The sequence below is a fragment of the Nicotiana tabacum genome, chromosome 10, assembly GCF_000715075.1.
Source record: "Nicotiana tabacum cultivar K326 chromosome 10, ASM71507v2, whole genome shotgun sequence".
Lineage (NCBI taxonomy): Eukaryota > Viridiplantae > Streptophyta > Magnoliopsida > Solanales > Solanaceae > Nicotiana > Nicotiana tabacum.
The window spans coordinates 128820336-128845693 of NC_134089.1; the positions used below are offsets into that span (position 1 = coordinate 128820336).

Consider the following 25358-nt stretch of genomic DNA (forward strand, 5'->3'; position numbering starts at 1 on the left):
TTAATTCAAAACATTTCTTCACACTCTGGTTTTTCATTCTCAAACAAGAAAAAGAAAAAGGAAAGAGCAGAAAAGTCTGGTGCATAGTTCAAACAAGAAAAAGAAAAAGGAAATCGCCATGGATTCCACAATTTGACTATTTATATGTGGAAGTGGTCTCAACCTTTAGGATCATCTTTATCCATGAACTTTTAGACAATCAAATTACTAGTTAGGTGCTGCTATATATGTGGAAGCGGTCTCTCCATATTAGCACCAAACCAAGAATTTACTTTGGTATCGCAGCTTCAGTTGACCAAATTGGACTTTTAATACGAGTTGTAGAAGCGCTGAAAATCAGAATTTGACATTTTGTGCTGTGATTTGAGTACACGGAAAAATTTCCCAAAGGATGAGGTTCAGTTACACATTACAATGTGTCAAACCATGAATCAAAATCATCCATAATTTTAGACTTGGAGACCGGTTGAGAAGCAGAGGCTGTATGACCAGCAGTGGAGTTTACTTCATTAGATGGCAAACCATCGTTTTTGTTAGTTACAGTGGATGTTTCTCTGAGAAGGTCATCCAGTGAATCATCCAGACTGAGATCTGATATTGCAGGTTTAGCCAAATCATGGTCTCTCTTGGGCTGGCTGGAGTCCTCCGACCTAGATGAAGTCCCTTCTGATAACGGAGTTGGTGTTCCTGCTTGTGCCACGGAGCAAGGACTAGACTGATCAATTGCATTAGTGGATTCAAAAATTTCAATCTCACTGACTGAATCAAGAAGCATGTCAAGCTCTGCTTCTGCAGCTGTTGCCTTAAATGCAGACGGTTTCTTCGCAACAGAGCTCGTGTTTAATTCTGAAGCACACAGTAGTGAATCATTTATTCCAGCTCCTTCAGATTTTCCAGCCTCGTCCCCATAAGCACTCAAAGGGTTAGAGGGCTCATCAGCTGAAGTTGGATGCCAACTGCTGCCGGTTGTGGTGCCCAGATGCGAGAATTCAGAATGCTGATGTCTGTTTTTGTTGCCTTCATAGACACTAGTGGAGGTCAATGAATTGGAATCTTTTTCCGCGGTTGAACTCTTGCTTGAAGATAGACCCCCTTGACGTTTCTCTTCAGCTGCTGCTTGCGACGCCTCGGCGCACTGCCAGTTATGCAATACATGTATTAGACTAGATTACGAGATACTACAAAGATATCCTACAGGAATTCACAAAATAAAATTTTACACAATTATTGAATATTCTGAACTATAAAGTACTTGATTATCTTAGCTAGAATGGCCGAGAAAGGTACAGATTATTCTGAACTATAGTATACTCTATATATGATGTAAATCCCTACTTCTTTGGATTTACAGTGAACAGCCTGGAGTCACAAACATCAAGACGGTCTCAAGCAGTAACTATACAGAGTCATTAAATATGACAACAGCCAAAATTTTAGTGTCCAACACAAACTACAGAATGAAAAGAAGAAATGAGGTAATGCTGCATTCAACTTAAAATGATAGTTTAGAAAGGCATTGTGTGACTGCAGCATATTCTAACCAACCGAGAAGGTATTATAGCTGACATCCCAAAACGACTAAACACAGAAAACAAGGTTATCTTGCAGGGTAAAGAGGAGATTGACTAGAATTTAAAGCCTTACAAAAAAAAAATTCTCAATAATGGAACACTTGTCGCTAACTATATATGCTATATAAGACGAGAAATCGTTTAATGCTATTTTAGCACACTGAAGCAGTAACATAATAAATTTTTTGGAGTAGCTGGAGAGGAAACCATATATCTTTTGATGATTCATCTGCATCATATATACTAATGCAGGACTTTTCTATGAACAGACATTGCCGCATCTCAATTAAATGAGAGGTCTCATGTTTCCAGCATATATAACCATTAACCAACATTAAATTCTGGGAGATATAACATAGAAGGAAATCATAGATAAAAGTACATACTGGTTCCAAAGGAAGAAGATCTGGTTCAATGAAAAGCCTCTCTGATAGACTTGCTCTTTCAAGCTGCTCTGAAAGAGCATGCAGGTCAAGTGAAAGAAATGATGCCTGCAAATATAAGAGTGGCATAGTTATCATTGAGTTTAACCACATGGTAGTCTAGCATCTGGCTATCAACACAGGAAATAGTGAACGTCAATACACATCACATCATCAGGAATAGCTAGTGAGCAAGCATCTCTTGCATGTAAACAACTTTCTTGCCTTCATCGGTGGATAATCTTACTGTCAACTGATTGAGCCAAAACACATAAAGCATGTCTCATTTGACAGTCCATTGAAAGAATGATAGATTTCACTTAATTTATAAGGCAGGTACATTAACTGTTAGTAAATCTAATAAAGCATAGTTAACTTATGCATACAGAGGAGTCATCTATGGATAATTGGAAAATATTAGTGTAGCAAAAGGTACATGTTACAAAGCCATACGGTAAAGGAGTGGATTTTATTCAATCATAGCTTGATTTAGGAGGTTATGCAAATACACCTCCTCTTCATACTACAGCTTCTGTTTCTATTTGCTTCCAATGAATCAGCAGGGTCTGAGACTGACCAACCACCTATTTAGGTGGATTAAGGAAGAAGTCTTGGTGACTTGCAAAGATAAAAGTAAAATTCTTAATGTTAATCTTTCCAGAAGTCTGTATGGTCTGACACTAGCCTTCTTAAATTGATGGAAATTCAAATAAGGAAATTGTTTTGTTAAATAGTTGCCCCACATTGTTGTATAAGAGTTATTCTATGCCTTTTGGGTTGGGTGCTCATATTAGTTCACATGGTATGAAAAGCCATATTTTGCAAGCCCATTCTAATGCCTCGTGAGTCCCCATTAAAGTCCATGTCTGGATTCCAGAATCAGATTATACGTGCTGGAGGATGTTAAGTTATATATGTCATACGTTGGGGGCAAAAACGCATCTAAATAGTTTTAAAAACGTCTAGGCCACTTCATCGAGTGTCTTAATTTTTGAGTTGGATACTTAGATCTTTTGGTATTAGAGCTTGGGTTCAAATCTCATTACCACGGCACCACCCATAAACAAAAACATTTTCATGTTCTTGGCTCAAGAAAATCAGCCTACACTTAAGGAGTCTTGTTCAAGATCAAAATAAAAGATAAAAGTATCCCCATCTAATAGCTTAGACTTTTAAATTAGATCGTTTTAAAAGGCACAAAGAAACAAATTCAGATTGTAAAATTCAATTGCATGTATTACTTGTATTCCTGGAAGGATGGGAAAACTATTTTTAATTTGCATGATGTGCTAGACTTGCTAGAATATTTAGGAATTTGATGAATTCAAGCCTAGCTTACTTTTTTTGTAATTCCCCAGTATCAGCTTGATACTGTTTTTTAATAAAATCTTACCAAATGAAAAAAAAAATTAGATCGTCACAATTTAAAATGACATAGCAGGAAAACTATGTAATGATTATCTCAAGATTATACTACTCATTAGAATCGTCACAACTTAATATTGATATAGCAGGAAAGATCTATAACAACTAACAATCAGCTAAAGATTATGCTTCTCACTGGAAATCTCCGGCGTGGCTTTTCTTTAACCACGATAAAGCCAAAAATCTCGGGCTTAGATGACCTTACAACAAAGAATAGCAAAGATAATGCACATGGACGAAGGCAACAGGGGCCAATGGGTGTAATTGAACCGACTACCTTTTGGCTTATGTAGACACACATCATTGCGCCAAGACCCATCCTCCTTAGTTCTAAATATACAGTAGAACAATATATAAAAGTATACTCCCATCATTCCAGTTTATATGAATTTATTTCCTTTATAGTCCGTTCCAAAAAGAATGGCCCATCTAAATTTGGAAACAATTAACTTAAAATTCGCATTTTACCCGTTATGACAAGCTTTTACAGCGATACAAGTTTTATCGCATATCTGAAACACAAGTTTCAAAAGTTTTATAAATACTATGACACATTTAACACCACAAATTTCAAAAAATTTCTTTTTTCCTTCTTACCCTCTATGTCCAGTAAAATAGATTCACATAAATAGAAGCTAAGGGAGTATATAGTAATACTAACAATAGATTCACATAAATAGAAGCTGAGGGAGCATATACTAATACTAACCTTAGAGTTAATTCAATCCTGAAAGCTAGCTCATTAGATGAGGACAACAACCCATTCTACAACCAATGTGGAAAATGCCTGCCGCACACATATGACTGGATATTTGGAGCACACCCTTACGTAAACCAAGAACGAGCATGAATCTGGCTCTGATAGTGATACCATGTTATGAAAATAGATGTTGTGCCTAACTCGATCACAAAAGCTAGCGCATGAGGTGAGGTTGCCCAAAACCATATAAGAAGACAATATCCCACCATTTCAGCCAATATGGAAAACTTAACACTAAGCACACACCCGCTACCATAAGGTCATAGTGGGTACTACGATGTCCGCCCAACAATTTGCTTCTAGTTAACAAACTAGGACATACGTGACATTTCAGTAAAATTTTGGAATATAGGGCATACATATGCACCCTAATTACTTAATCCTCCTTCTAAGGTTATTATAGCAGTTCATCCAAATTCTCCACTTGTGGAATATGAATGTTTATGGCAGCCCACAAGAAGAAGGTTCATATACCGAACGAGTTGCAAGACATGGACAAGGCTGGACCAAAGAAGTTCGTCAGAGTTGGAAACAAAAAGAAAGTTGAAGGAGTTTCTGGAGGTAACTGAGATATCTTGGAGATGAAAATCCAGATGTATTGCCAAGAAATAAGGACATAGAAATCTTTCTCCAAAAAAAAAAAAGGAGACAGAAACATCAACCTTTTCTAGAAAATGAAAAATATACAAAGAAATACAATCATATAGATAAGCTGAAAGTGAAGGAAGATTGTCACTGATCTTATAGGTATAACTTATAAGCAAGAAGATATTATGGTTTTGTACCAAACTGTTTCAACAGGAGGAGCAGTGCCGAGTGGCGGCTACTTTTTAAAAATGGTAATTTACCAATTCTACGCGAGGGGGGCAGAGTGTGGCTCCAAAAACCATTCAGTGAAAAAGAAATGAATGAGTTAGCAAAGGTACATGATGGTGATAAAACCCCAAGTTCATATGGAGACACAATTCATTTTATAAAAAATACTGGTTAAGTAATTAAGAAAGATTTCATGGATGCTCTTCATACACCTCATTTTATGGATATTTTTAGTCACTTCTATCAACTTGAATTCACTTAAAGGAGTTCTAAAGCATCTTACAAAATTTTGGTATATTTATAGGTTTGCAAAGAAAAATGTTTCCATTTGTAACCGATGTTATCAACGTAAAAGTCATGAGGAACATATTAATCTGTGTTCCTGCAATATGTGGTGGCAAATCAGCTATGCGTTTGTCCCTTTGGCTTTGTGGATTTAACTTGATTATGCAATGTTCGTGTAGAGTACCATTTTATGCGGCTAAGAAAGGCGGGTGGAAAAATAAAGCAGATGTATGGAATATAAATTATTTTCTTTTAAATAACCAAAACCCTGTGCTAGCTGGACTGACCTTAGTCACAAGTTTAAAACACATGGGGAGCATGGGCCCACTTCTCTACCCTACTTACACATAGTACCAGGCTTCTATCAGCGGCAGCGTTCAAACCCGTGATGTGCGCTCAATCCCCACATAACGTATTGTGCTTCCTTACCACTGAACAAAAGCCCTCGGGGAAACACAGTTTCTGTCTGTATATATTTTGGGTTAATCTAGAAGGAGATGAATCAGAATTGTTTCGAAGGACGAGCTGAACCAATACATAGGCTCAAACACAAATTCCTCTATTTTTGGCTTATGGTGTAACATGGCAAATCTATGTGACTTAGATACTTCACTTGATTTATCCATATAATGTGGATCCCATGATTAATGTCGAGCTAAGTTCTTATCACTGTAGATATAATGAAGTGTTGTTTGAGGAATAAATTGCTTGTTTACAAGAAAGATTACAGTTCATTTGTTCCTTCCCACAGTTTTTCTATTAAAACAATAGAATCAAGAACAATACCATTGTAATAGAAGTTTCTAGCCTAACCTAAATGTTTGTGGCATTGAAAACAGAGATTAATTGTAATAAAAGAATGGTATCAGCATCCCAAATTTCTGTCCTTATAATTCCAGTAAATAAGACCAAAGACCACCCCATGGATTGAGATCAGAAAAATCACCTTACTCGGAGGAGGTGCCTTATCTTCCATTGCAAAATTGTCTTCCGCTATCCATGACAACTTGCTTTGCCTTTTGGCAGAGAGTAATGCACCAAGCCCCTGATAAAAGTCTAAAAGATATTGGGTCAGTGCACTATAACTTTGCAAAAGGAAATTTCTAGACTGGAAGAGCCACAGAAAGACTTGAAATACGGGAGTCTGCCCAAAATTTCGTAGTGTAACAACAATAACTGAGCAATGAATTTAAGATGCAATAAAATTGAAGACAAACCTTCACATTATCAAGCATTACATTGAGGTGGTAAACTAGTACAGCCAAAGTACAGCCAAGATAATATTTCATTATTGAATTATTGAAACATCACTTTTATAACTATGTTTCTGAATCTAAACATGCGTGAGACTGCTCTGAGTCATGCCCAAAAGCAGTATGCATACATAAAAGTTCTGGGACAAAGCATTACCATCTAAAACATCATCATATAAAGGAATACTCTCAGAAGAATATTGAAACTGAGCCTGAGCCTCGGAAAGCAAATACGCATAATCTGCTCCTTTACTTTTCGGCACGACCACATCACTTGCCTTATTTGCACCTCCCTGGGGTGCATTTTCAGAATCAGAAGCATATTCTTCTTCATACCGATCCCAATTCGAAGGGAGCTTCGATTTAGGTTTTTCCTTAACTTGCTTGACAGTAGGCTTCTTATCGCCGGTAGTAGAAGCGCCAGAACCAGCGGAAGAAGCCTTAGATGCATGATGTGGATTATGCTTCTTATTTAAATGTAATGAATGAGCTCTCTTCGACTTTGCCAATGCTTTTGCATCCATTTTGCTGTAATCTCAAATAATCACCTCTGTAGAACCAAAGAATTCCCAATTTCAGTTAGGATACTTGATTCTGGATCCACGTTTGGAAGATCAGAAGTTCGCAGAGTGTGGTTTCAGGTTCGGGCCTTTCAACTGGGTGCCCAGTGAGAGGTCGGGCCGGGTTGTTGGACTTTGGGTTTGAAAGTCCAGTTGAGAGGGATTGGGCCGGGCTATAGGATTTCGGGTTTGAAAGCTAATGGACTTTTTGCGTAAAAATTGCACGGGCGTCCTATTTGGTCGCTCCCATTTAACCTATACCCATTTTTTTAAATTTTTTAAATTTGTACCCACTTTTTAAATAATTTCAGCCCCTTTTTCCTCCTCCTTCGTTTTCTTCTTCTTCTTTTTTTTGGGGGGGGGGGGGGGAGTTGGCAGGGAATTGTGTTGTTTTCTAATTATTTTTTCCTAAATGTTATTTATATGCTGTAATTTGTGTCTGAAAAGACAAAGATAATTCAATTAATGTATATTGATTTAATTCATTGGAATAGAAGCTTATATCATTTGTTTACTGTCATAGATCCATGGTCACTAAGTCGATCGATGCATATCATAATTCGAAATGACACTTACAGAGATGTGATTAAATGGCGTTCGTTACCAAAGTCATTTTTACCCAAGTTTGGACCTAGGGACAATATAGATGGTACAACAAATCACAATTTAGAATCAAAAACTTTTGTCATAATGGTTGAACCAAACATACAATAGTTGCAGTGAAAGCATACATTCAAGAGGAAAAAGGGATCTCTTTTAAAAAAACTTCAGCTCTACAAAAACTTCAGCTCGCCAGGTACAAAACAAAACTTCAGCTCTAGAGCTGATGTTTGCCAGTTACAAAACAAAAACTTCAGCTCTAGAGCTGAAGTTCGCCAGTTACAAAACAAAAACTTCAGCTTTAGAGCTGAATTTTGCCAGGCCAGTTACAAAACATAACTTCAGCTCTAGAGCTGAAGTTCGCCAGTTACAAAACAAAAACTTCAGCTCTTAGTGATTCTTTTCATGATAATTCTGTTCTTTTCACGTTTATTGTTTCCAAAATTTATGATTTAGATACTGTTGGCAATCTGATTATTTATCTAGTATGTTAAAAAGCTTTTTCAAAAACTTCAGCTTATATAGTGCTGAAGTTTTTACAAATGAACTAAATAACTTCAGCATCTTCTGCTGAAGCTTTTGAAAAAGCTTTATGACAAAACTAATGAATCCAGGACAAAAAAAACTTCAGCTTATTTGGTGCTAAAGTTTTTACAAATGAACTAAATAACTTCAGCATCTTCTGCTAAAGTTTTTGAAAAAGCTTATCCAGGACAAAAAAACTTCAGCTTATTTAGTGATCACGCCCAACTATGCCTTATAAAAGGACAATGCGGACGTTGCAAATATAACCTGAGTATTTATGCCCAGAGTCGAATCCACCGAGAATTAACCTATCAATTACTTTCGTTGGACTTACTAAATTCTTTAGAATCAACTTCCCCAAACGTTGTGAATAACAGTTGATGGTATATTTAATAACTAAGATTGAAAGTTAATAAACAGTTGTAAACTAAATTTGCTTAAGTTGTGAACAATAATGAGAAAGTTCTAAGGTGCATGCATTGGGTTGATAATGAATTTTTGATTTGTTTAGATATGTAAAAATTTTCTATAGTAGGATAAGGTCAAAATGCATTACTCATAGTGATACAAGTTAGTGATTTCCCCTATTGATGGAATCCCTTCTGTTTATATTTCATATAGATTTACCAACACATCTCTATCAACCATGAACACCCTTTTTACCTTGAATCTCTCCCGAGTAATCACGATAATTTACTAGACGCACTCTCCCGAGATACGCTAGCTGGCTTTGTTTATTATAGTTCACTTTAGATTGCACCCAAGACTTCATTATCCCTAATTCCGCCTTTAAACCCGCAGTTATAGATCCCTCTTATACTTTGGGAGTGGTATTGTTCAACAATTACCTAAATATGCACTCTCTCCCGAGTTATGCATACTAAATAGGCACAACTAATTGAGGATCCTGTCAATTAACTACAACAAACACGTAGTTGAACAAATAGAGATTAAACTGGCAAACAATATTAACATAATCAAGAAGTTCATCCTTCAATAGGTTCCATCAAAACCCTAGACAAAGGATTTAGCTAGTCATGACAATGGGTAAATAAACTATGAAAATATTCATGATCAAAATTGCAAGAAAAATAAAGAGAAGAAGAAAATATGATGTTTTGGGTGATCTCTCAAACTTGTTTCTCTTGCCAAAGTACTTTCTAAACATTACATGCCTCCCTTGGACGAGTTCTATTGTTTAATATAGGGTTTTGGGCTAAAAATCCCGTGTTTTGCACTTCAGTCCCTCAATTTTCCGCTTCATATCGCGGTCCTACCGCGGTCACGCCAGGACCGCGACCAACTAGCCTCTCAGAATCCGCAACAGCCTTCTGCCATGGTCCGACCGCGGTTACGCCGGGACCGCGGCAGTCCATCTCCAGTTCTGGTTTTGCTGCCTTCGCGTGGTGCACTTAGCGGATATTGTAAGATTGGCCTCTCTTTCTCCGTAATTGATCTCAAAAGTACTCCATAGACTTCTTTTATTGTATATAGCCTGCAAAACATGAAAAGTACTAATCAGAGCATTTTGTTATCACTTTTTACCATAAAAACTATACAAGAAGGTGGTTCTTTAGGGCTTAATTATAGTTCAATTCACCTATTATCAACACCCCACACTTAAATCTTTGCTCGTCCTCGAGCAAGTTGAACCACACTTCTAGGCCTAATCGTTCGATGCATTACCCAGTTTATGTCACACCCGCCATTATGAAAGAACAACCTAAGCAGTGCAACAGCCACACCTCATATGAAGACTCTAATGCCATGCCACACTCGTGCTTACTTTAGTTACTCTAAACAGAGGTGAAAACTTGCCTTTTCTTCCTGAGTCACATGCCCTTACATAATATTTCTGAGAGAAGTTCCACACACATAAAATCAAGCAACAATGAACTATAGATAGAACGAATCCACTCACTCTCGGCAAAGAACATTCACATGCCACACAGATGCACCATAAGCTTGCCCTTAGTGTAATACTCTACTAATCGAGTTGTTCAGTCCAAGATCAAGAGGAGTTTATTTGGTTATAATGTAGGCTAAGGGACGGGTAAGATATATTTGGATATAGTGACTAACCTCCCTAAGCACTTTTAATACAATTGTTCCCTTTATTCCAAATTTCATGTTCAACCCAATCATTCTTCCACTTTTCATAGGCTACCCACACCTTTTTTTTAACAGCCATTGCACCATTCAAGTATTTTCCTAATTTTCCTTTTCCCACTCCATTACTACCCCACACTTTGACTTTTATATGCTCTTTAACGATTCAAGTGCTTCTAGGAGGTACAGGTTCAAACAGTCAAACTATTCAAACACATGGAAGTAGGTTGTCGTAAGATTATCAAAGAACAGGCTTCAGGCTCGAAGGGGTTAACTATGGCAATATGTACAGGTGGATTCATAATTATACAGGCTACATAAGGAAATGCCTCAATCATCTCTAAGACCAAACAACTTCTATTTAGCTTTGCAGACACACATGGCAAGTTCTAGGTATCGCATGCAAGCACAGAATACAAGTATTATCTCACACACACTTGGCATGTAACTCATTCCGAATTAGTTTGTCAACACATTCACGTGAGCGTTCAAGAAAGACAAGGTGTGCAGAATTAAGGCATAAAATTACGAGTCTACAAACGAGCCTAGACGTCGCACCCTCAAGTTCGTTTTAGTTATTTGCAGGTGTGTACATTACGGGTTGCATTCTTGCCTTCACCCATCTTGGTCCAATAGAGTCCTAAGGGTTCTAAAAATATTAAAGAAAAATCTACCTGACCCGGTTCAAGAAAAGCCCTTGGAAAAGAACCGTGGTCAAAAGAAAAACCAAGGAGGAATTACTACACTACCTAAAAAGAAAAATAAAATAAAAAAAATCTAAATGGACTACTTCCCTCAAGAGTACTGTCCAAGTGGTTCGTCCTCAGGAAGAGTCTCCTACATTTATTTATTTTACAATCAATGTATATGTATACTAACAATACACCACTAAAGCAAGTCTCTCACCCCACACAAAAAGAATATGGCATGTCCCCATGTCATAACACAAATAAAGTGCAGAAGGGTAAGAAGACTTCCCTAAGCGTCAATCGGAGTCGAAGACGGTGCTGGGATCCACATGAAAAGCCCTCCCCAAAGCACGGAACCAAGCCATCATCCAGCTCTCAGAAACTGACATGCCGCTGAGACATGGCATCCATACGCACATGCAGGCTATCCACCGAGGAACGAAGATCTGCCACCGCTTCCTCCAAAGAATACAACATGGGTCGGCTGAACTGTGATCTAGAGAACCCTGCCCCAGTATCGGGTTGCTGAGAGGATCCGGCTCCATCATAGGATCTCCTGGATAGTGCCATGGGTGTTGGGGCATCATCCTCATCATCAAGCTCAATGGTTGTGGGTGCATCTCTGCCCACTGTGATCTTTGAAGCTCTGAATGTCGCTTTTGCGGGCAAAGCTCCATCTGTAGGATTGGTGGGGACACCATCCAGCAGACACAACCTCGTCACAAGTGAGGGGAAGTAAAACCCCTTAGATAGCAGAGGTGACCAAAGGATCATTTCCTCTCCACTAATTCTCGCCACATCAAAGTCTTTCTTGGTGACGAAGCACCACACCAATAGAGCCCGTAGGTGGTTCACATCTGTCGTGTTGCCTGTGGGCAATAACCGGCTGCAAATAATGGTGAACCAGCACTTAGCCTCATATGTGAACGACTTGGAGTGAAGGGTAATGTTTTCCTGTATCCAGATTGGTCGACCCCCTACGCAGATTGTCTCAATCATAGTGTCCCAAGTGACCCCTTGGGTGTCGTGGTAATGATCAATATCACCAGTGAACTGGGGCAGCTGCAAGACCTGGGGAATCTTCAGAATTGAGGCATCCACCACCCTGCCCCGCATAATCATAGACCGTCACAAATTTTCCGGGCAGTTCGCGTAGAACTCCCGGACTATCATCGGGTTTGCTGTCTCAGGTTCATCAAACAAGAACTCCATCTCCCTCCATCTGATTTCCTCATACATGTCTGCTTTTTCCATACGGAGGGCAGCCTTGTCAACAGGAATCTCAGGGATAAAGCTTTTGGTGGCCTTAGCATGAAACGCGTCCTCGGCCTCCTGTGACTGGAACCTGGTGGCATCATATGTTGGCATTTGGGAAGTTCTTGCCGAGCTTTTTCGCCTTTTTCGGGCCATATTACCTCCAAACAATTCAGGGTAACAATCAGATGCATCCTAACCTTCTAAAAATCGCCCCCAAGTTAAGCACAATGAAAACCCAACCATTTAAACATCAATCATGGCCAAAAGAAGCAAATAATGGATAAAAGGAAAGAAAAGGAAGAAAGAAAAAAAATACACTAAAACACTACACTAAGTTATGTAAAAGAAAGAGAAAAGAATAGAGAAGCTTACCTTGAGAAGTAATGGAAGGGATAGGTTGTGGAGAGAGAAAGATGGAGAAGAAAGGAGGGGCAACAATGTGGGTTTGAGGGATGGGAGATGGTGTGAAAGAGAGAAGAGAAGAGAGAATGGGATGGGGGATGCGGGTGGTGGGAAGAAAAGAAGGGTTTGGGGGAATAGTGGGGGTTAGGTTTATTAAAAAGGGGGGAAGAAAATAAAAAAAAGGAAAAAAAATATGCACTTACCTGGCCCGCGTTGGTCTGTCGCGGTCCTACCGTGGTTACGCTGGGACCGAGGTAGACCCCTTTCATAGGGTTGTATCTGACCGCGGTCCTACCGCGGGTACACTGGGACCGCGGTAAACCCCTTTCAGAGGGTGTATTTGACCGCGGTCCGACCGCGGTTAGCTGGACCCGCAGTCTGGGCGTGTTCCTGCTACTTTTTTTTGAAGTTATGCATTACACTTACAACACATTCGTGGGTTGCCTCCCACGCAACGCCTGATTTAACGTTGCGGCATGATGCAGATGAGCGTATTTAAGGCTCGCTCGACCTCTGTGGTTCAGTCAGGTGTAGCTTAGACACTTCCTTTGGTTCGCTCATGCCCACATATAGTTTCAATCTCTGCCCATTGACTCTAAATGTACAAGATTCTTTCTCTGTGGCAATCTCGAGAGCACCTGAAGGGAAAACTTTGACCACTCTAAATGGTCCAGACCATCGCGACCTGAGTTTACCCGGAAATAGCCTTAATCGTGAGTTATAAAGCAACACCATATCTCCAGGATTGAAATTTCGCTCCACAATTTTCTTGTCGTGCAACCTCTTCATTCTTTCCTTGTACAACCTTGTGCTCTCAAAAGCAAGATGTTTGAACTCATCGAGCTCATGCAATTCTGTGATCCTTGTTGTGCCCGCAACCTCGATGTCTAGATTCAGCTGTTTCAGTGCCCACCACGCTCTATGTTCAAGTTCCACTGGCAAATGGCAGGCCTTCCCGAACACCAACTTATATGGTGACATACCAATCGGTATTTTAAAAGCAGTTCTATAGGCCCAGAGTGCATCATCTAACTTTTTCGCCCAATCAGTTCTTGTGGCGTTCACAGTCTTGGTTAGCACACTCTTTATCTCTCTGTTGAACACTTCAACCTGCCCACTAGTTTGCGGGTGATAAGGGGTAGCCACCTTATGGCGTACATCATACTTTGCAAGCAACTTCTAGAAAGCTCTATTACAGAAGTGGGTGCCTCCGTCACTGATAATCGCTCTTGGTATCCCAAATCTGGTGAATATGTTCTTCTTCAAAAACCCCACCACCACTCTTGCATCATTAGTGGGCAACATTGCAGTTTCTACCCATTTGGACACGTAATCCACAGCAACAAGTATGTACTTATTACCATAGGAGCTAATGAAGGGACCCATGAAGTCAATCCCCCAGACATCAAACACTTCCACCTCTTGAATTGGGTTCATGGGCATCTCATGGCGACGGGAAATGTTCCCGGTCCGCTGACATTCATTGCAGCCCTTCACCCATTGGTGCGCATCTTTAAACACTATTGGACAAAAGAATCCGGCCTCAAGCACTTTCACAGCTATCCTGACCCCTCCAAAATGTCCTCCATAAGCCGATGCGTAACAAGCCTGCAAAACAGAAGATTGTTCTATCTCGGGGACACACCTCCAGATCATATTGTCAACACAAATTCTAAACAGGTAAGGCTCATCCCAATAATACATGCGGCAGTCATGATAAAACTTTTTCTTTTGTACAGATGAAAGGTCATAGGGAACTATACCGCAGGCCAGGTAATTTGTAAAATCTGCATACCATGGCACTTTCTCAAGATTAGTAGCGAGCAACTGCTCATCTGGAAAGGTTTCTAGAATATCTTCAGCCTCAACTGCATTTTCAGCTCCCTCAAGTCGTGATAGATGATCAGCGACTTGGTTCTCTATGCCCTTACGGTCACGAATTTCAAGGTCGAATTCTTGCAGTAGCAACACCCAATGAATCAGGCGCGGCTTAGACTCCTTCTTCTCAATCAAGTACCTGAGAGCTGCATGATCAGTGTATACAATTACCTTAGAACCAATCAGATATGATCTGAACTTGTCGAAGGTAAACACCATAGCCAACATCTCCTTCTCAGTCACAGTATAGTTCAGCTGGGCTCCACTCAGCTTTCTACTAGCATAGTAGATTGGATGCATCAGCTTGTCCTTCCGCTGTCCCAGCACTGCCCCCACTGCGTAGTCACTGGCATCACACATGAGTTCGAATGGTTGCTCCCAGTTGGGGCAACAATAATAGGTGTTGTGACCAGTCTCTTTTTCAGCTCCTCGAATGCTACCCTGCAATCATCAGAAAACAAGAAAGGGTGATCTTTTTCTAACAACTTACAGAGAGGGTTGGCAATTTTTTAGAAGTCTTTTATGAATCTCCGGTAGAAACCGGCATACCCAATGAAGCTTCTGATTGCTTTGACTGAAGTTGGATGAGGTATTTTTGCTATTACATCCACTTTAGCATGATCCACCTCAATTCATTTGCTTGACACCCGGTGCCCCAAGACTTTGCCTTCTTGTACCATGAAGTGGTACTTCTCCCAGTTCAAAACCAGGTTAGTCTCGATACACCATTTCAGCACACGCGTCAGATTTATTAGGCACTCATCAAATGAATTCCCTACCACTGAGAAGTCATCCATGAACACCTCCATTATGTCCTCTACCATGTCAGTGAATATGGCCATCATGCACCGTTGGAATGTGGCGGGTGCGTTGCATAGGCCAAAGGGCATCCTTCGAAAGGCATAAATGCCATAAGGGCAAGTGAAAAAGGTCTTCTCTCTGTCCTCCAGTGCAATGGAAATCTGGTTGTATCCTGAGTACCCGTCCAGAAAACAGAAGTGTGACCTCCCTGTCAGTCTGTCTAACATCTGATCAATGAAGGGAAGTGGGAAGTGGTCTTTCCGGGTGGCTAGATTTAGCTTTCTATAATCCATGCAAATTCTCCAGTCCGTGACTGTTCTTGTAGAGATCAATTCATTGTTATCATTCTTAACTACCGTCATACCACCCTTTTTAGGTACACATTGAACTGGGCTAACCCAGCTGCTGTAAGAGATTGGGAAGATAATTCCCGCGTCTAACCACTTTATTACTTCCTTCTTCACCACTTCCTTCATGTTGGGGTTCAGCCTTCTTTGGTGTTCCCTGGAAGGTTTGTGTCCCTCTTCCAGTAGAATTTTGTGCATACAGTAGACGGGGCTGATCCCCTTTATGTCTGCCATGGTCCACCCAATGGCAGTCTTGTACTCCTTAAGTACCTGCAAGAGTTGTTGCGCCTAAACATCTAACAAACTAGATGAGATAATAACAGGTAATGTGGAGTTAGGTCCAAGGAATTCATACCTGAGATGGTTGGGTAATGGCTTTAACTCCAGCTTTGGTGGTTCTTTGATAGATGGCTTGGCTGGAGAAGTCTCTCGATTTTCCAAGTGCAAGGGCTCAAATTCTAGAGTTCTATCCCATAACCCTCTACCCTCTAATGCCAACACCCATTCCGCCAGTTCCTATCCATTCACCTCATCCAAATTCATCAAACATGCATCAAGGGGGTCCTCAATGGTTATCACCTTATCATCAGTCTCTACGATTACATCCACGGCATCAATAAGAGAACAATTGGCGAATTCACTTGGTCGCCTCATAGATTTCTGCACATTGAATGTTATCTCCTCATCGTTCAATCTCATCTTGAGCTCCCCGGTTTCACAATCAATGAGAGCTCTCCCTGTGGCCAAGAATGGTCTTCCCAAAATTATGGGAATCTCTTCATCCACTCTGCAGTCTAAGATCACAAAATCTGCAGGGAACACAAATTTCCCTACCTGAACTAGCACATCATCCAGTATACCAGAGGGTCGTTTCACTGTCCTGTCAGCCAGCTGCAACAACATAGAGGTGGGTCTAGCTCTTCCAATGCCCAGCCTCTTATAAATCGCCAGGGGCATAAGATTGATGCTGGCCCCTAGATCACACAGTGCTTTAGCAAAAGCAAAATTACCAATAGTGCATGGAATTGTAAAGCTCCCTGGGTCAGATAGCTTTTCTGCAATTGGTCTAGTCACCACTGCACTACATGTCTGAGTAAGAGTAACTGTGGCCAAGTCTTGGAAATCAAACTTTCGGGACATCAAGTCCTTCATCATTTTTGCATACCCAGGCATCTCCTTCAAAGCTTCAATCAATGGCATGTTTACCTGGATTTGTTTCAGCATTTCGAAGAACTTCTTGTATTGTTCCTCCTTTTGATACTTAGCCAGCCTCTAAGGGAAAGGTGCAGCAGGTCTCTTCTTCCCAATCAACTGGGATTGATCCTTATCAGCTGCTACATCAACTACTGGTTCCTGGACTGTCTCAGCTTCTTTCTCGGTCGCATTCTGGATGCTATTTTCTTCCTGGGTAGGCTGGACTGGCACCTCCATCAGTTTCGTTGACTCATCCAGCTCAATGGGCACTAGTATAAGTGTCTCAGCTTGTCTAGTTTCTCGAGCCCTCTCTTGATCTACATACAGATCTCTGCCATTACGTAGACTTACCGCCATCAGCTGCTTTGGGCCTTGATCTTTTGGATTTATCTAGGTGTCTGCAGGTAGTGTCCCATGAGGACGATTGTTCAGAGACAGAGAAATTTGGCCCACCTGCACTTCAATATTCTTGATTGATGCATCATGTGCATCCACTCTCTCATTAGTCTTTGCATTAAACCCAATAATTTGCTGCATCATTGCCTCAAGTCTAGCAAACCCATCTTCCTGCCTTCCACCATGCTGCTGCTGAGGAGGGTGATACCCCTGCTGCTGATTCTGATTATTATATCCCTGTGGCCTTGGGTAAGGTGCTATATTGTTAGGGGGTCTCATACCTCCCATGTTTCCATTGTTGAACTGTGGATGGACTGGCCTGTATTGCTGATTTTGCTGGCCCCAATTCTGACCACCCTGTCTCTGGCCTCCATAATTAGACACATAATTCATGTCTTCAGGGTAGTGGTGATGATCATGTTCTGCATTCTATTGGTTACCGATTGGCTGACTAATGCAAGATGTGCACAAGCCCCCATTAGTAGTATCTATAATGTGTACATGCTGTTTCTGCCCTGACTCTTCCACCTTTTTGGTGAGTATACTCATCTGTGTCAATAAGGTGGCCATATTTTCAGCCATAGAGTTGGATGGATCTAAGGGCACTGAGTGAACCACTGGAGTGATCGGTGCATTCCTGGTTGTCCATCCCGAATTTTGTGCCATCTTGTCGAGCAGACTCTGGCCTTCTCTCCATGTTTTGCTCAAAAATGCTCCACCAGCTGAAGCTTCAACAATGTTCTTCACGCTATCTGACAATCTCATGTAAAACCGCTGCCCCAACATCAGATCTGGAATACCATGGTGCGGGCATATAACCAACATCCCTTTAAAGCGCCCCCATGTTTCATGTAGTGTCTCCATTGGTCTCTGTTTAAAACTCAAAATTTCATCAATTTGTTGAGCAGTCTTATTGGGTGGGTGGAACTTGTTATGGAATTGCCTGACTAACTCATCCCAAGTTGTTATAGAATTTATAGGAAGTGAGTTTAGCCAAGTCTGAGCAGCTCCTGTCACTGAGAATGGAAATAATAACAGCTTGATTGCTTCAGGAGTTACGTTGGGCTGCCTTTGGGTTTTGCAGATAGAGAGGAAGTTCTTCAAGTGCTGCTGAGGATCTTCGACTTGCGACCCCGAAAATAGTCCCTTGTTCTGCAACAAGTGCAACATGTTATTCGTAATTTGGAATGACTCAGCCTGTATCTGCGGAACTACAATGGCTGTGGACAAATTTTCAGCTGTGGGTTGTGCCCAGTCATAGAGAGCAGCCTCTGGCACTATTGGTACCGCTGGGTTTTCCTCGTGATCCCCCATGACTGCTTCGAATTGTGCAGTTGTTGGTTGTTGTTTGTTTTTCCGATTAGCCCGATTCAAGGCCTTGAAAACTTTCTCGGGATCTGATAATGCTTCAAATACTTCACCAGATCTCGATGAGTTTCTAGGCATGCACCTGTGCAACCAAGTCAACAAACGTTAAAATTTCAATGTAAAAATTGGGTATTGAGAAAAAATGACTACAATAAGAATTTTGTACTTCTTTCAATTGTAATTGATAACACCGTTAATTCCCCGGCAACGACGCCAAAATTTGATCACGCCCAACTATGCCTTATAAAAGGACAATGCGGACGTTGCAAATATAACCTGAGTATTTATGCCCAGAGTCGAATCCACCGAGAATTAACCTATCAATTACTTTCGTTGGACTTACTAAATTCTTTAGAATCAACTTCCCCAAACGTTGTGAATAACAGTTGATGGTATATTTAATAACTAAGATTGAAAGTCAATAAACAGTTGTAAACTAAATATGCTTAAGTTGTGAACAATAATGAGAAAGTTCTAAGGTAGTGATTTCCCCTATTGATGGAATCCCTTTTGTTTATGTTTCATATAGATTTACCAACACATCTCTATCAACCATGAACACTCTTTTACCGTGAATCTCTCCCGAGTAATCACGATAATTTCCTAGACGCACTCTCCGAGATACGCTAGCTGGCTTTGTTTATTATAGTTCACTTTAGATTGCACCTAAGACTTCGTTATCCTTAATCCCGCCTTTAAACCCATAGTTATAGATCCCTCTTATACTTTGGGAGTGGTGTTGTTCAACAATTACCTAAATATGCACTCTCTCCCGAGTTATGCATACTAAATAGGCACAACTAATTGAGGATCTGTCAATTAACTACAACAAATACGTAGTTAAACAAATAGAGATTAAACTGGCAAACTATATTAACATAATCAAGAAGTTCATCCTTCAATAGGTTCCATCAAAACCCTAGACAAAGGATTTAGTTACTCATGACAATGGGTAAATAAACTATGAAAATATTCATGATCAAAATTGCAAGAAAAATAAAGAGAAGAAGAAAATATGATATTTTGGGTGATCTCTCACACTTGTTTCTCTTGCCAAAGTACTTTCTAAAACATTACATGCCTCCCTTGGATGAGTTCTATTTTTTAATATAGGGTTTTGGGCTAAAAATCTCGTGTTTTGCACTTCAGTCCCTCAATTTTCCGCTTCCTATCGCGGTCCTACAGCGGTTACGCCAGGACCGCAGCCAATTAGCCTCTCAGAATTTGCAACAGCCTTATGCCGCGGTCCGACCGCGGTTACGCCGGGACCGCGGCAGTCCATCTCCAGTTCTGGTTTTGCTGCTTTCGCGTGGTGTACTTAGCGGATATTGTAAGATTGGCCTCTTTTTCTCCGTAATTGATCCCAAAAAAGTACTCCATAGACTTCTTTTATTGTATATAGCCTGCAAAACATGAAAAGCACTAATCAGAGCATTTTGTTATCACTTTTTACCATAAAAACTATACAAGAAGGTGGTTCTTTAGGGCCTAATTATAGTCCAATTCACCTATTATCATTTAGTGTTGAAGTTTTTATAAATGAACTAAATAACTTCAGCATCTTCTACTGAAGTTTTTGAAAAAGCTTTATGACGAAACTAATGAATCCAGGACAAAAAAATTTCAGCTTATTTAGTGCAATTACAAACAAAAACTTCAGCAAATAGAGAACAAAACTTCAGCTACTATGCTTAAGTTCAGCAATTACAAACAAAAACTTCAGCACACTTGGTTCAGCACACTTGCTACTTCAGGCCTGTCTACTAGAATGCTGAAGTTTTACGTGATTGCCTTTGCTACTTCAGCCCCGTATGCTGAAGTTACGCGAAAAAGTGGGTACGCTTGCAATTTTTTTTGTAAAGCAGACACAAGTTAAAATGTGCCCCAAAAAGCGGGTATAGAAATGCCCCCTATAAAATGCAAGAAGTGGGAGGAGAAAAAAACACTTGTAGCTTCGTCAATTAAAAGATAAGGCACCAACTGAGCCTCTTTTAATGCATTTTTGTATCCAATATAAGAATTATATTATTCAATGCCCTCTCGAACATGAAAATAGATGGATTTTAATGTAGCTTTACGATTACGAGTATAAAATGTGCTCGCTAAAAGATTGGTTTGATGACCATGTAAAAGGAAGAAGAATTAACCCAAATAACTGTCAATTCAACCACTTAACCTAAAATTAGATGGTGGAGGTATAATATGTGTATAATTTATATATTATATGTGTATAATTATGTATAATCAATGTATATGACTAAAAAAATGAATATGGCCGGCTATTTGTCTACTCCTCAAGAAATGTGATAGAGATTTCATGCGAATTGCAAGGTCATCCCTAGTGAGAATCTTACGATTCAGCATAAGCTTTTGGTTATGGATCTAGAGATCGAGTGGACGAGGAGGAGTAGGTTTATGTCTGGTCTACCTAGGGTCAGTTGGGGTGCATTGACTAAGGATAAAGCCTAGGAGTTGAGGGAAAAGTTGCTGGCTATAGGGCCTAGAGGAGTAGTGGGGATGCGAGTTGTATGTGGACTATGACAACGAACTATATTAGAGAGGCGGCGAGAGACGTATTAGGGGTCTCGAAGGTTTAATTTGGTGGTCACAAAGGGGACTGATGATGGAATGAAGAGGGTCAATAGAAAGTGGAAGCTAAAACAATAGTGTATTTGAAGCTTGTAGAGAGCATAAATGAGGAGGAGAAGAGGGTAACAGGGAGTGGTATAAGAAAGCTAAGAAAAAGACGAAGTTAGTGGTTATTGCGGCTAAGACCGCAGCGTTTGGTCGTTTATATGAAGAACTTGGGGACAAAGGCGGGGAAAAGAAGTTGTATAGGCTGGCGAAGGTGAGAGAGAGGGAGGCTCCGGATCTGGACCAAGTGAAATGCATTAAAGATGAGGAGGGTAGAGTTTTGTTGGAGGAGGCACATATTAGGTAGAGATGCCAATCATACTTCCGTAAACTCTTGAATGAAGAGGGCGATAAGAGCATTGTGCTGGGTGAGTTAGAGTACTTAGTGCGCCATCGAGATTTTGGGTACTGTAGACGCATAGGAGTGGGGGAGGTTGAAAGGGCTATGCGTAGGATGAGTAGGGGTAAAGTAACCGGGCCCAACAAGATCCCTGTGGAATTCTGGAAGAGCATAAGTAAGGCGGGCTTGGAATGGCTCTCTACGTTGTTCAACATAATTTTTAAGACGAAGAAGATGCCTGAAGAGTAGAGGTAGAGTATGATGGTTCCGTTGTACAAGAACAAGGGGATATTCAAAACTACAACAACTATAGGGGTATCAAGTTGTTGAGTCATACGATCAAAATTTGGGAGAGGGTGATAGAAGGGAGGATGAGGAGGAGTATGTCCATTTCTGAGAACCAATTTGGCTTCATGCTGGGTCGGTCAACTACTGAAGACATTCACCTTGTGAGGAGACTGGTGGAACCGTAAAATAATGTGAGCATTAAGCCCAAATCTTTAAGAGTAAGTAGTGAGTAGCTCAAGACCTTCATAGAGCCCTTTGGATGCGTATTAGGAACTATATAACTCAAAATAACATTTTGTTGGTGTTGAATGATCGAAATGATATTGTGAAGATTAAAAAAAAAATAGGGCTTAGTGGAGGTAACGAATTGAAAATCTTTTCTAGAAATATATAGCCGCAAAAAGAGGGATTAATTTGTCTATTAATTAGCTTCCCTCCACCCCTGTGGCAGTGGCTAAAAAATAAAAGAAGAAAATAATTCCCCCCATTACAAATGATAATCATAATTTGCCTAGTTAGAATGATATATGATGTGCTACTTCTGTATGTAAGGGCATGTACCTAGAGGGGTTTATAAAGAATTAACAACCGTTAAATTAGCCTTCAAAACTGCCCCAATACTTAAAATCTGGTTTATCTCGCAGAAATTCGTATTAAGACCAATCCCCGCGTTACCTGTGTAGAGAACTAGAGATTCTATGAGATTCAATTTGAATGGTTGGGTCGGGTTCAATTAGGGTGAGGCGGGTTCATTGGTGCAATTTACAATTTCATCCATGTGGATGAATTACAAGGTGCCACGTTAATTTGTTTAATCTCTCACACTTCTGGGGTACTTTAATGTCAAAAAATAACATTAAGGGTATTTGTGTATTTGTGACCCAATATGTGGAAAAAGGGTAAATTTAAACTAAATTCAATAGGTTTAGGGGCATTTTATCCCTTTTTCGTTATATATATATATATAATAACTCAATATTTATAATAATTCACTTCTCTGGCTAGGTGTGATGATGATATAAGTTGAACTTAAAGAAGAAGTGATGATTTATACAGCTATGAGCTAATCCCAACTTATTTGACTGTTATTAGTGTATTAGTAATTTAGTATTGCCAGCACCCCAATCATGTATGAAGAAAAATATCTTTGTTAGTCATAACATAGACGTTGTTTTGCAATGTGCAAATAGGCCACAATTAGGTTAATTGTGCACTAGGTTAAATTAAAAAAAAGGCCATATAATCTCATGTTTCTTTTCTTTTTTAGAGTGGCAAACCAAGTGGGATGAAGGACCCTATTTTGAACGTTTGAACCCCCTTTTTGATCCTACAAACTAGCCTTTTCTCTTATCATTCTTCCTATCATCTATCTGTCAAGATTTATTTATTCCTAAAAAAATTGGCATATTTAGCTAGTGGAATTCTATTGATCTAAGGCAAATCCTAATTAAATGGTAAAATGTTGCTTTTGCTGGCAATTATCATATTTAAAATTCAAGATTTCCTTATCAAATTCCATGTCTGTTGTCTCATTTATAAAAGTGAATCATAGGACTACTAGGCAATAGATAGGGACCACCCAATTCACCTGGAGATGGAGAGAAATAAATGAGGTGAGAGTGGGTACTTTTAGCTAAATTTTGCTTTACAAAAGAAAATTAAGATTCTTTAATTATTGGTCATGGACACTCTATAACGCTAATATTATCACTTATCATCGCATTTTGTTTATGTGCTATATGATTAATAACCTAATCATAAGTATCACAATAACAATCTTATTCATTTAATTCACAAGCACAAAAATTGAAAATTTATAATGGACATTTCACTGAAAATCTGTCAGAATATGGCTCGTTGCAAACGATTTAACCGGAAATGTCTGTAAAAAAATCTCATTTCTTTGCGTGATATGTGATAGATGCAAACGATATATATATATATAGGGAGTAGTGAGCACCTCGATTTCCCGGTGAGGCAAAAGAAACAAGGACATGACTGCACGGAATCGGATTCGAAACCAAGAGCCTCTCGCATCAGGGCCGAGGAAAACACCTGCCCTCAGAGTCATCGAGACCACGCCCCCCGGGTACGGTTCGAGTTCTGGGACCTCGGAGAGCATTCCCGAACAACTATGCACGATTAACAAAGGGCCGTAATATCTGTGTCCGACCGGATTTCACGACGTGAATCTCCGCCCGTATCAACGGCAGACCAGTGATTAGCGAAGAGGAAGATTTTACCTTTCTTAGAGTTGTACTTAGCGTAAAACTCCTCTACTATATAAAGGGGAAGCTAATTATTCATTAAATACATGGTAGCACACATATCAAGGCAAAATACATTTGTTTTCTCTGCTTCTAAAGATTATTTTAAGTTCTTAGTTCTGTTCATAGCCCTTCATAAAGGTTTGGTTCCGAATTGAAGGCGGGCTAATTGTTAGGATCGCAACTGAGCCTGAACTCAGTCTTATAACTAGTTTGCCCATTTATTCTATCATTAATCTGCTCATCTAACGCTAATAATTATTTGTATTGAATTAGTCCATATATTCTTAAAATCGCACATAAATTCAATTGTTATCCATTTTTAAGGGTAAACAGTTTGGCGTCCACCATGGGGTTAAGGATAACAGTGGTAATTTGATACAAATTTATATAATGCACTCTGTTTTACGCTTGTTCTTTGAGATTTTAATTTTAGGTCAACTTAAGAATGTCAAACTCTCAATATGCTCACTTGAACTTTGATGCTGAGTCTGGCCACCATGGCGAAATCAACAATATAGTACCTAGCAACGAGGACACCCTGTTGACCCAAACGGAGTCCCAGTTACGGACCCTATCGATGCCAACTCACAGGTGCCATTGATGCAAACACGCCGACCGACCCCGAGAATAGCATTCGTGGAGGAGCCCGATCGACAGCTCGGGGTATGCACGATAGCGAGGGTGAAAAATCAATCTGCGGGTGATCTTCGAAATATTACAAGCTCAACAAATAGCGATAGCCCAACTGCAGAACCAAAGTTGTGCCCCCAGCAGAGTTGAGCCCGAACCATCCCAGAAAAACGCCCGAAGAAATGAAGAAATCACGGGGAGGCTGGGTAAAGTTGAGCCCGGGACCAACCCCGAAATGATAAATATGCTTAAGGAACTGACAAAGTGGGTGGAATCAGGAGAGAAGAATATTGAAGCCAATGACCAAAAAGTAGAGACCTATAACTCCAGAGTTGATAAAATTCCAAGAGCACCCCTGATATTGAAAGGCCTAGATTCCAAGAAATTTATCCTTTATCTTTCATTCCAGCGCGACACCGAAGCCAATCCCGAAGAAGTTCCTTATGCCCAAAATTCTGAAGGATAACGGAACCACAGATCCAAACGAGCACGTGACCTCCTACACATGTACCATCAAGGGAAACGACTTAGAAGATGA

The 25358-nt window shown here is 40.1% G+C and overlaps 1 protein-coding gene and 1 non-coding gene across 2 annotated transcripts; one reads left to right on the forward strand and one right to left on the reverse strand.

Moving 5' to 3' along the window:
• Positions 1-323: 323 nt before the first annotated feature.
• On the reverse strand, positions 324-7194 carry LOC107810719 (uncharacterized). Its single transcript, XM_016635530.2, has 4 exons — positions 6690-7194; positions 6226-6335; positions 1958-2062; positions 324-1135 (listed from the first exon to the last, which is right to left on the reverse strand). Exons 1-4 carry the CDS (start codon positions 7054-7056, stop codon positions 410-412), a joined length of 1308 nt encoding a protein of 435 aa, XP_016491016.1. The 5' UTR covers positions 7057-7194; the 3' UTR covers positions 324-409.
• Positions 7195-18086: 10892 nt separating this feature from the next.
• On the forward strand, positions 18087-18193 carry LOC142165689 (small nucleolar RNA R71). Its single transcript, XR_012696338.1, has one exon. It is a non-coding gene; the product is annotated as a small nucleolar RNA R71 (small nucleolar RNA).
• The last annotated feature ends 7165 nt before the right edge of the window (positions 18194-25358 follow it).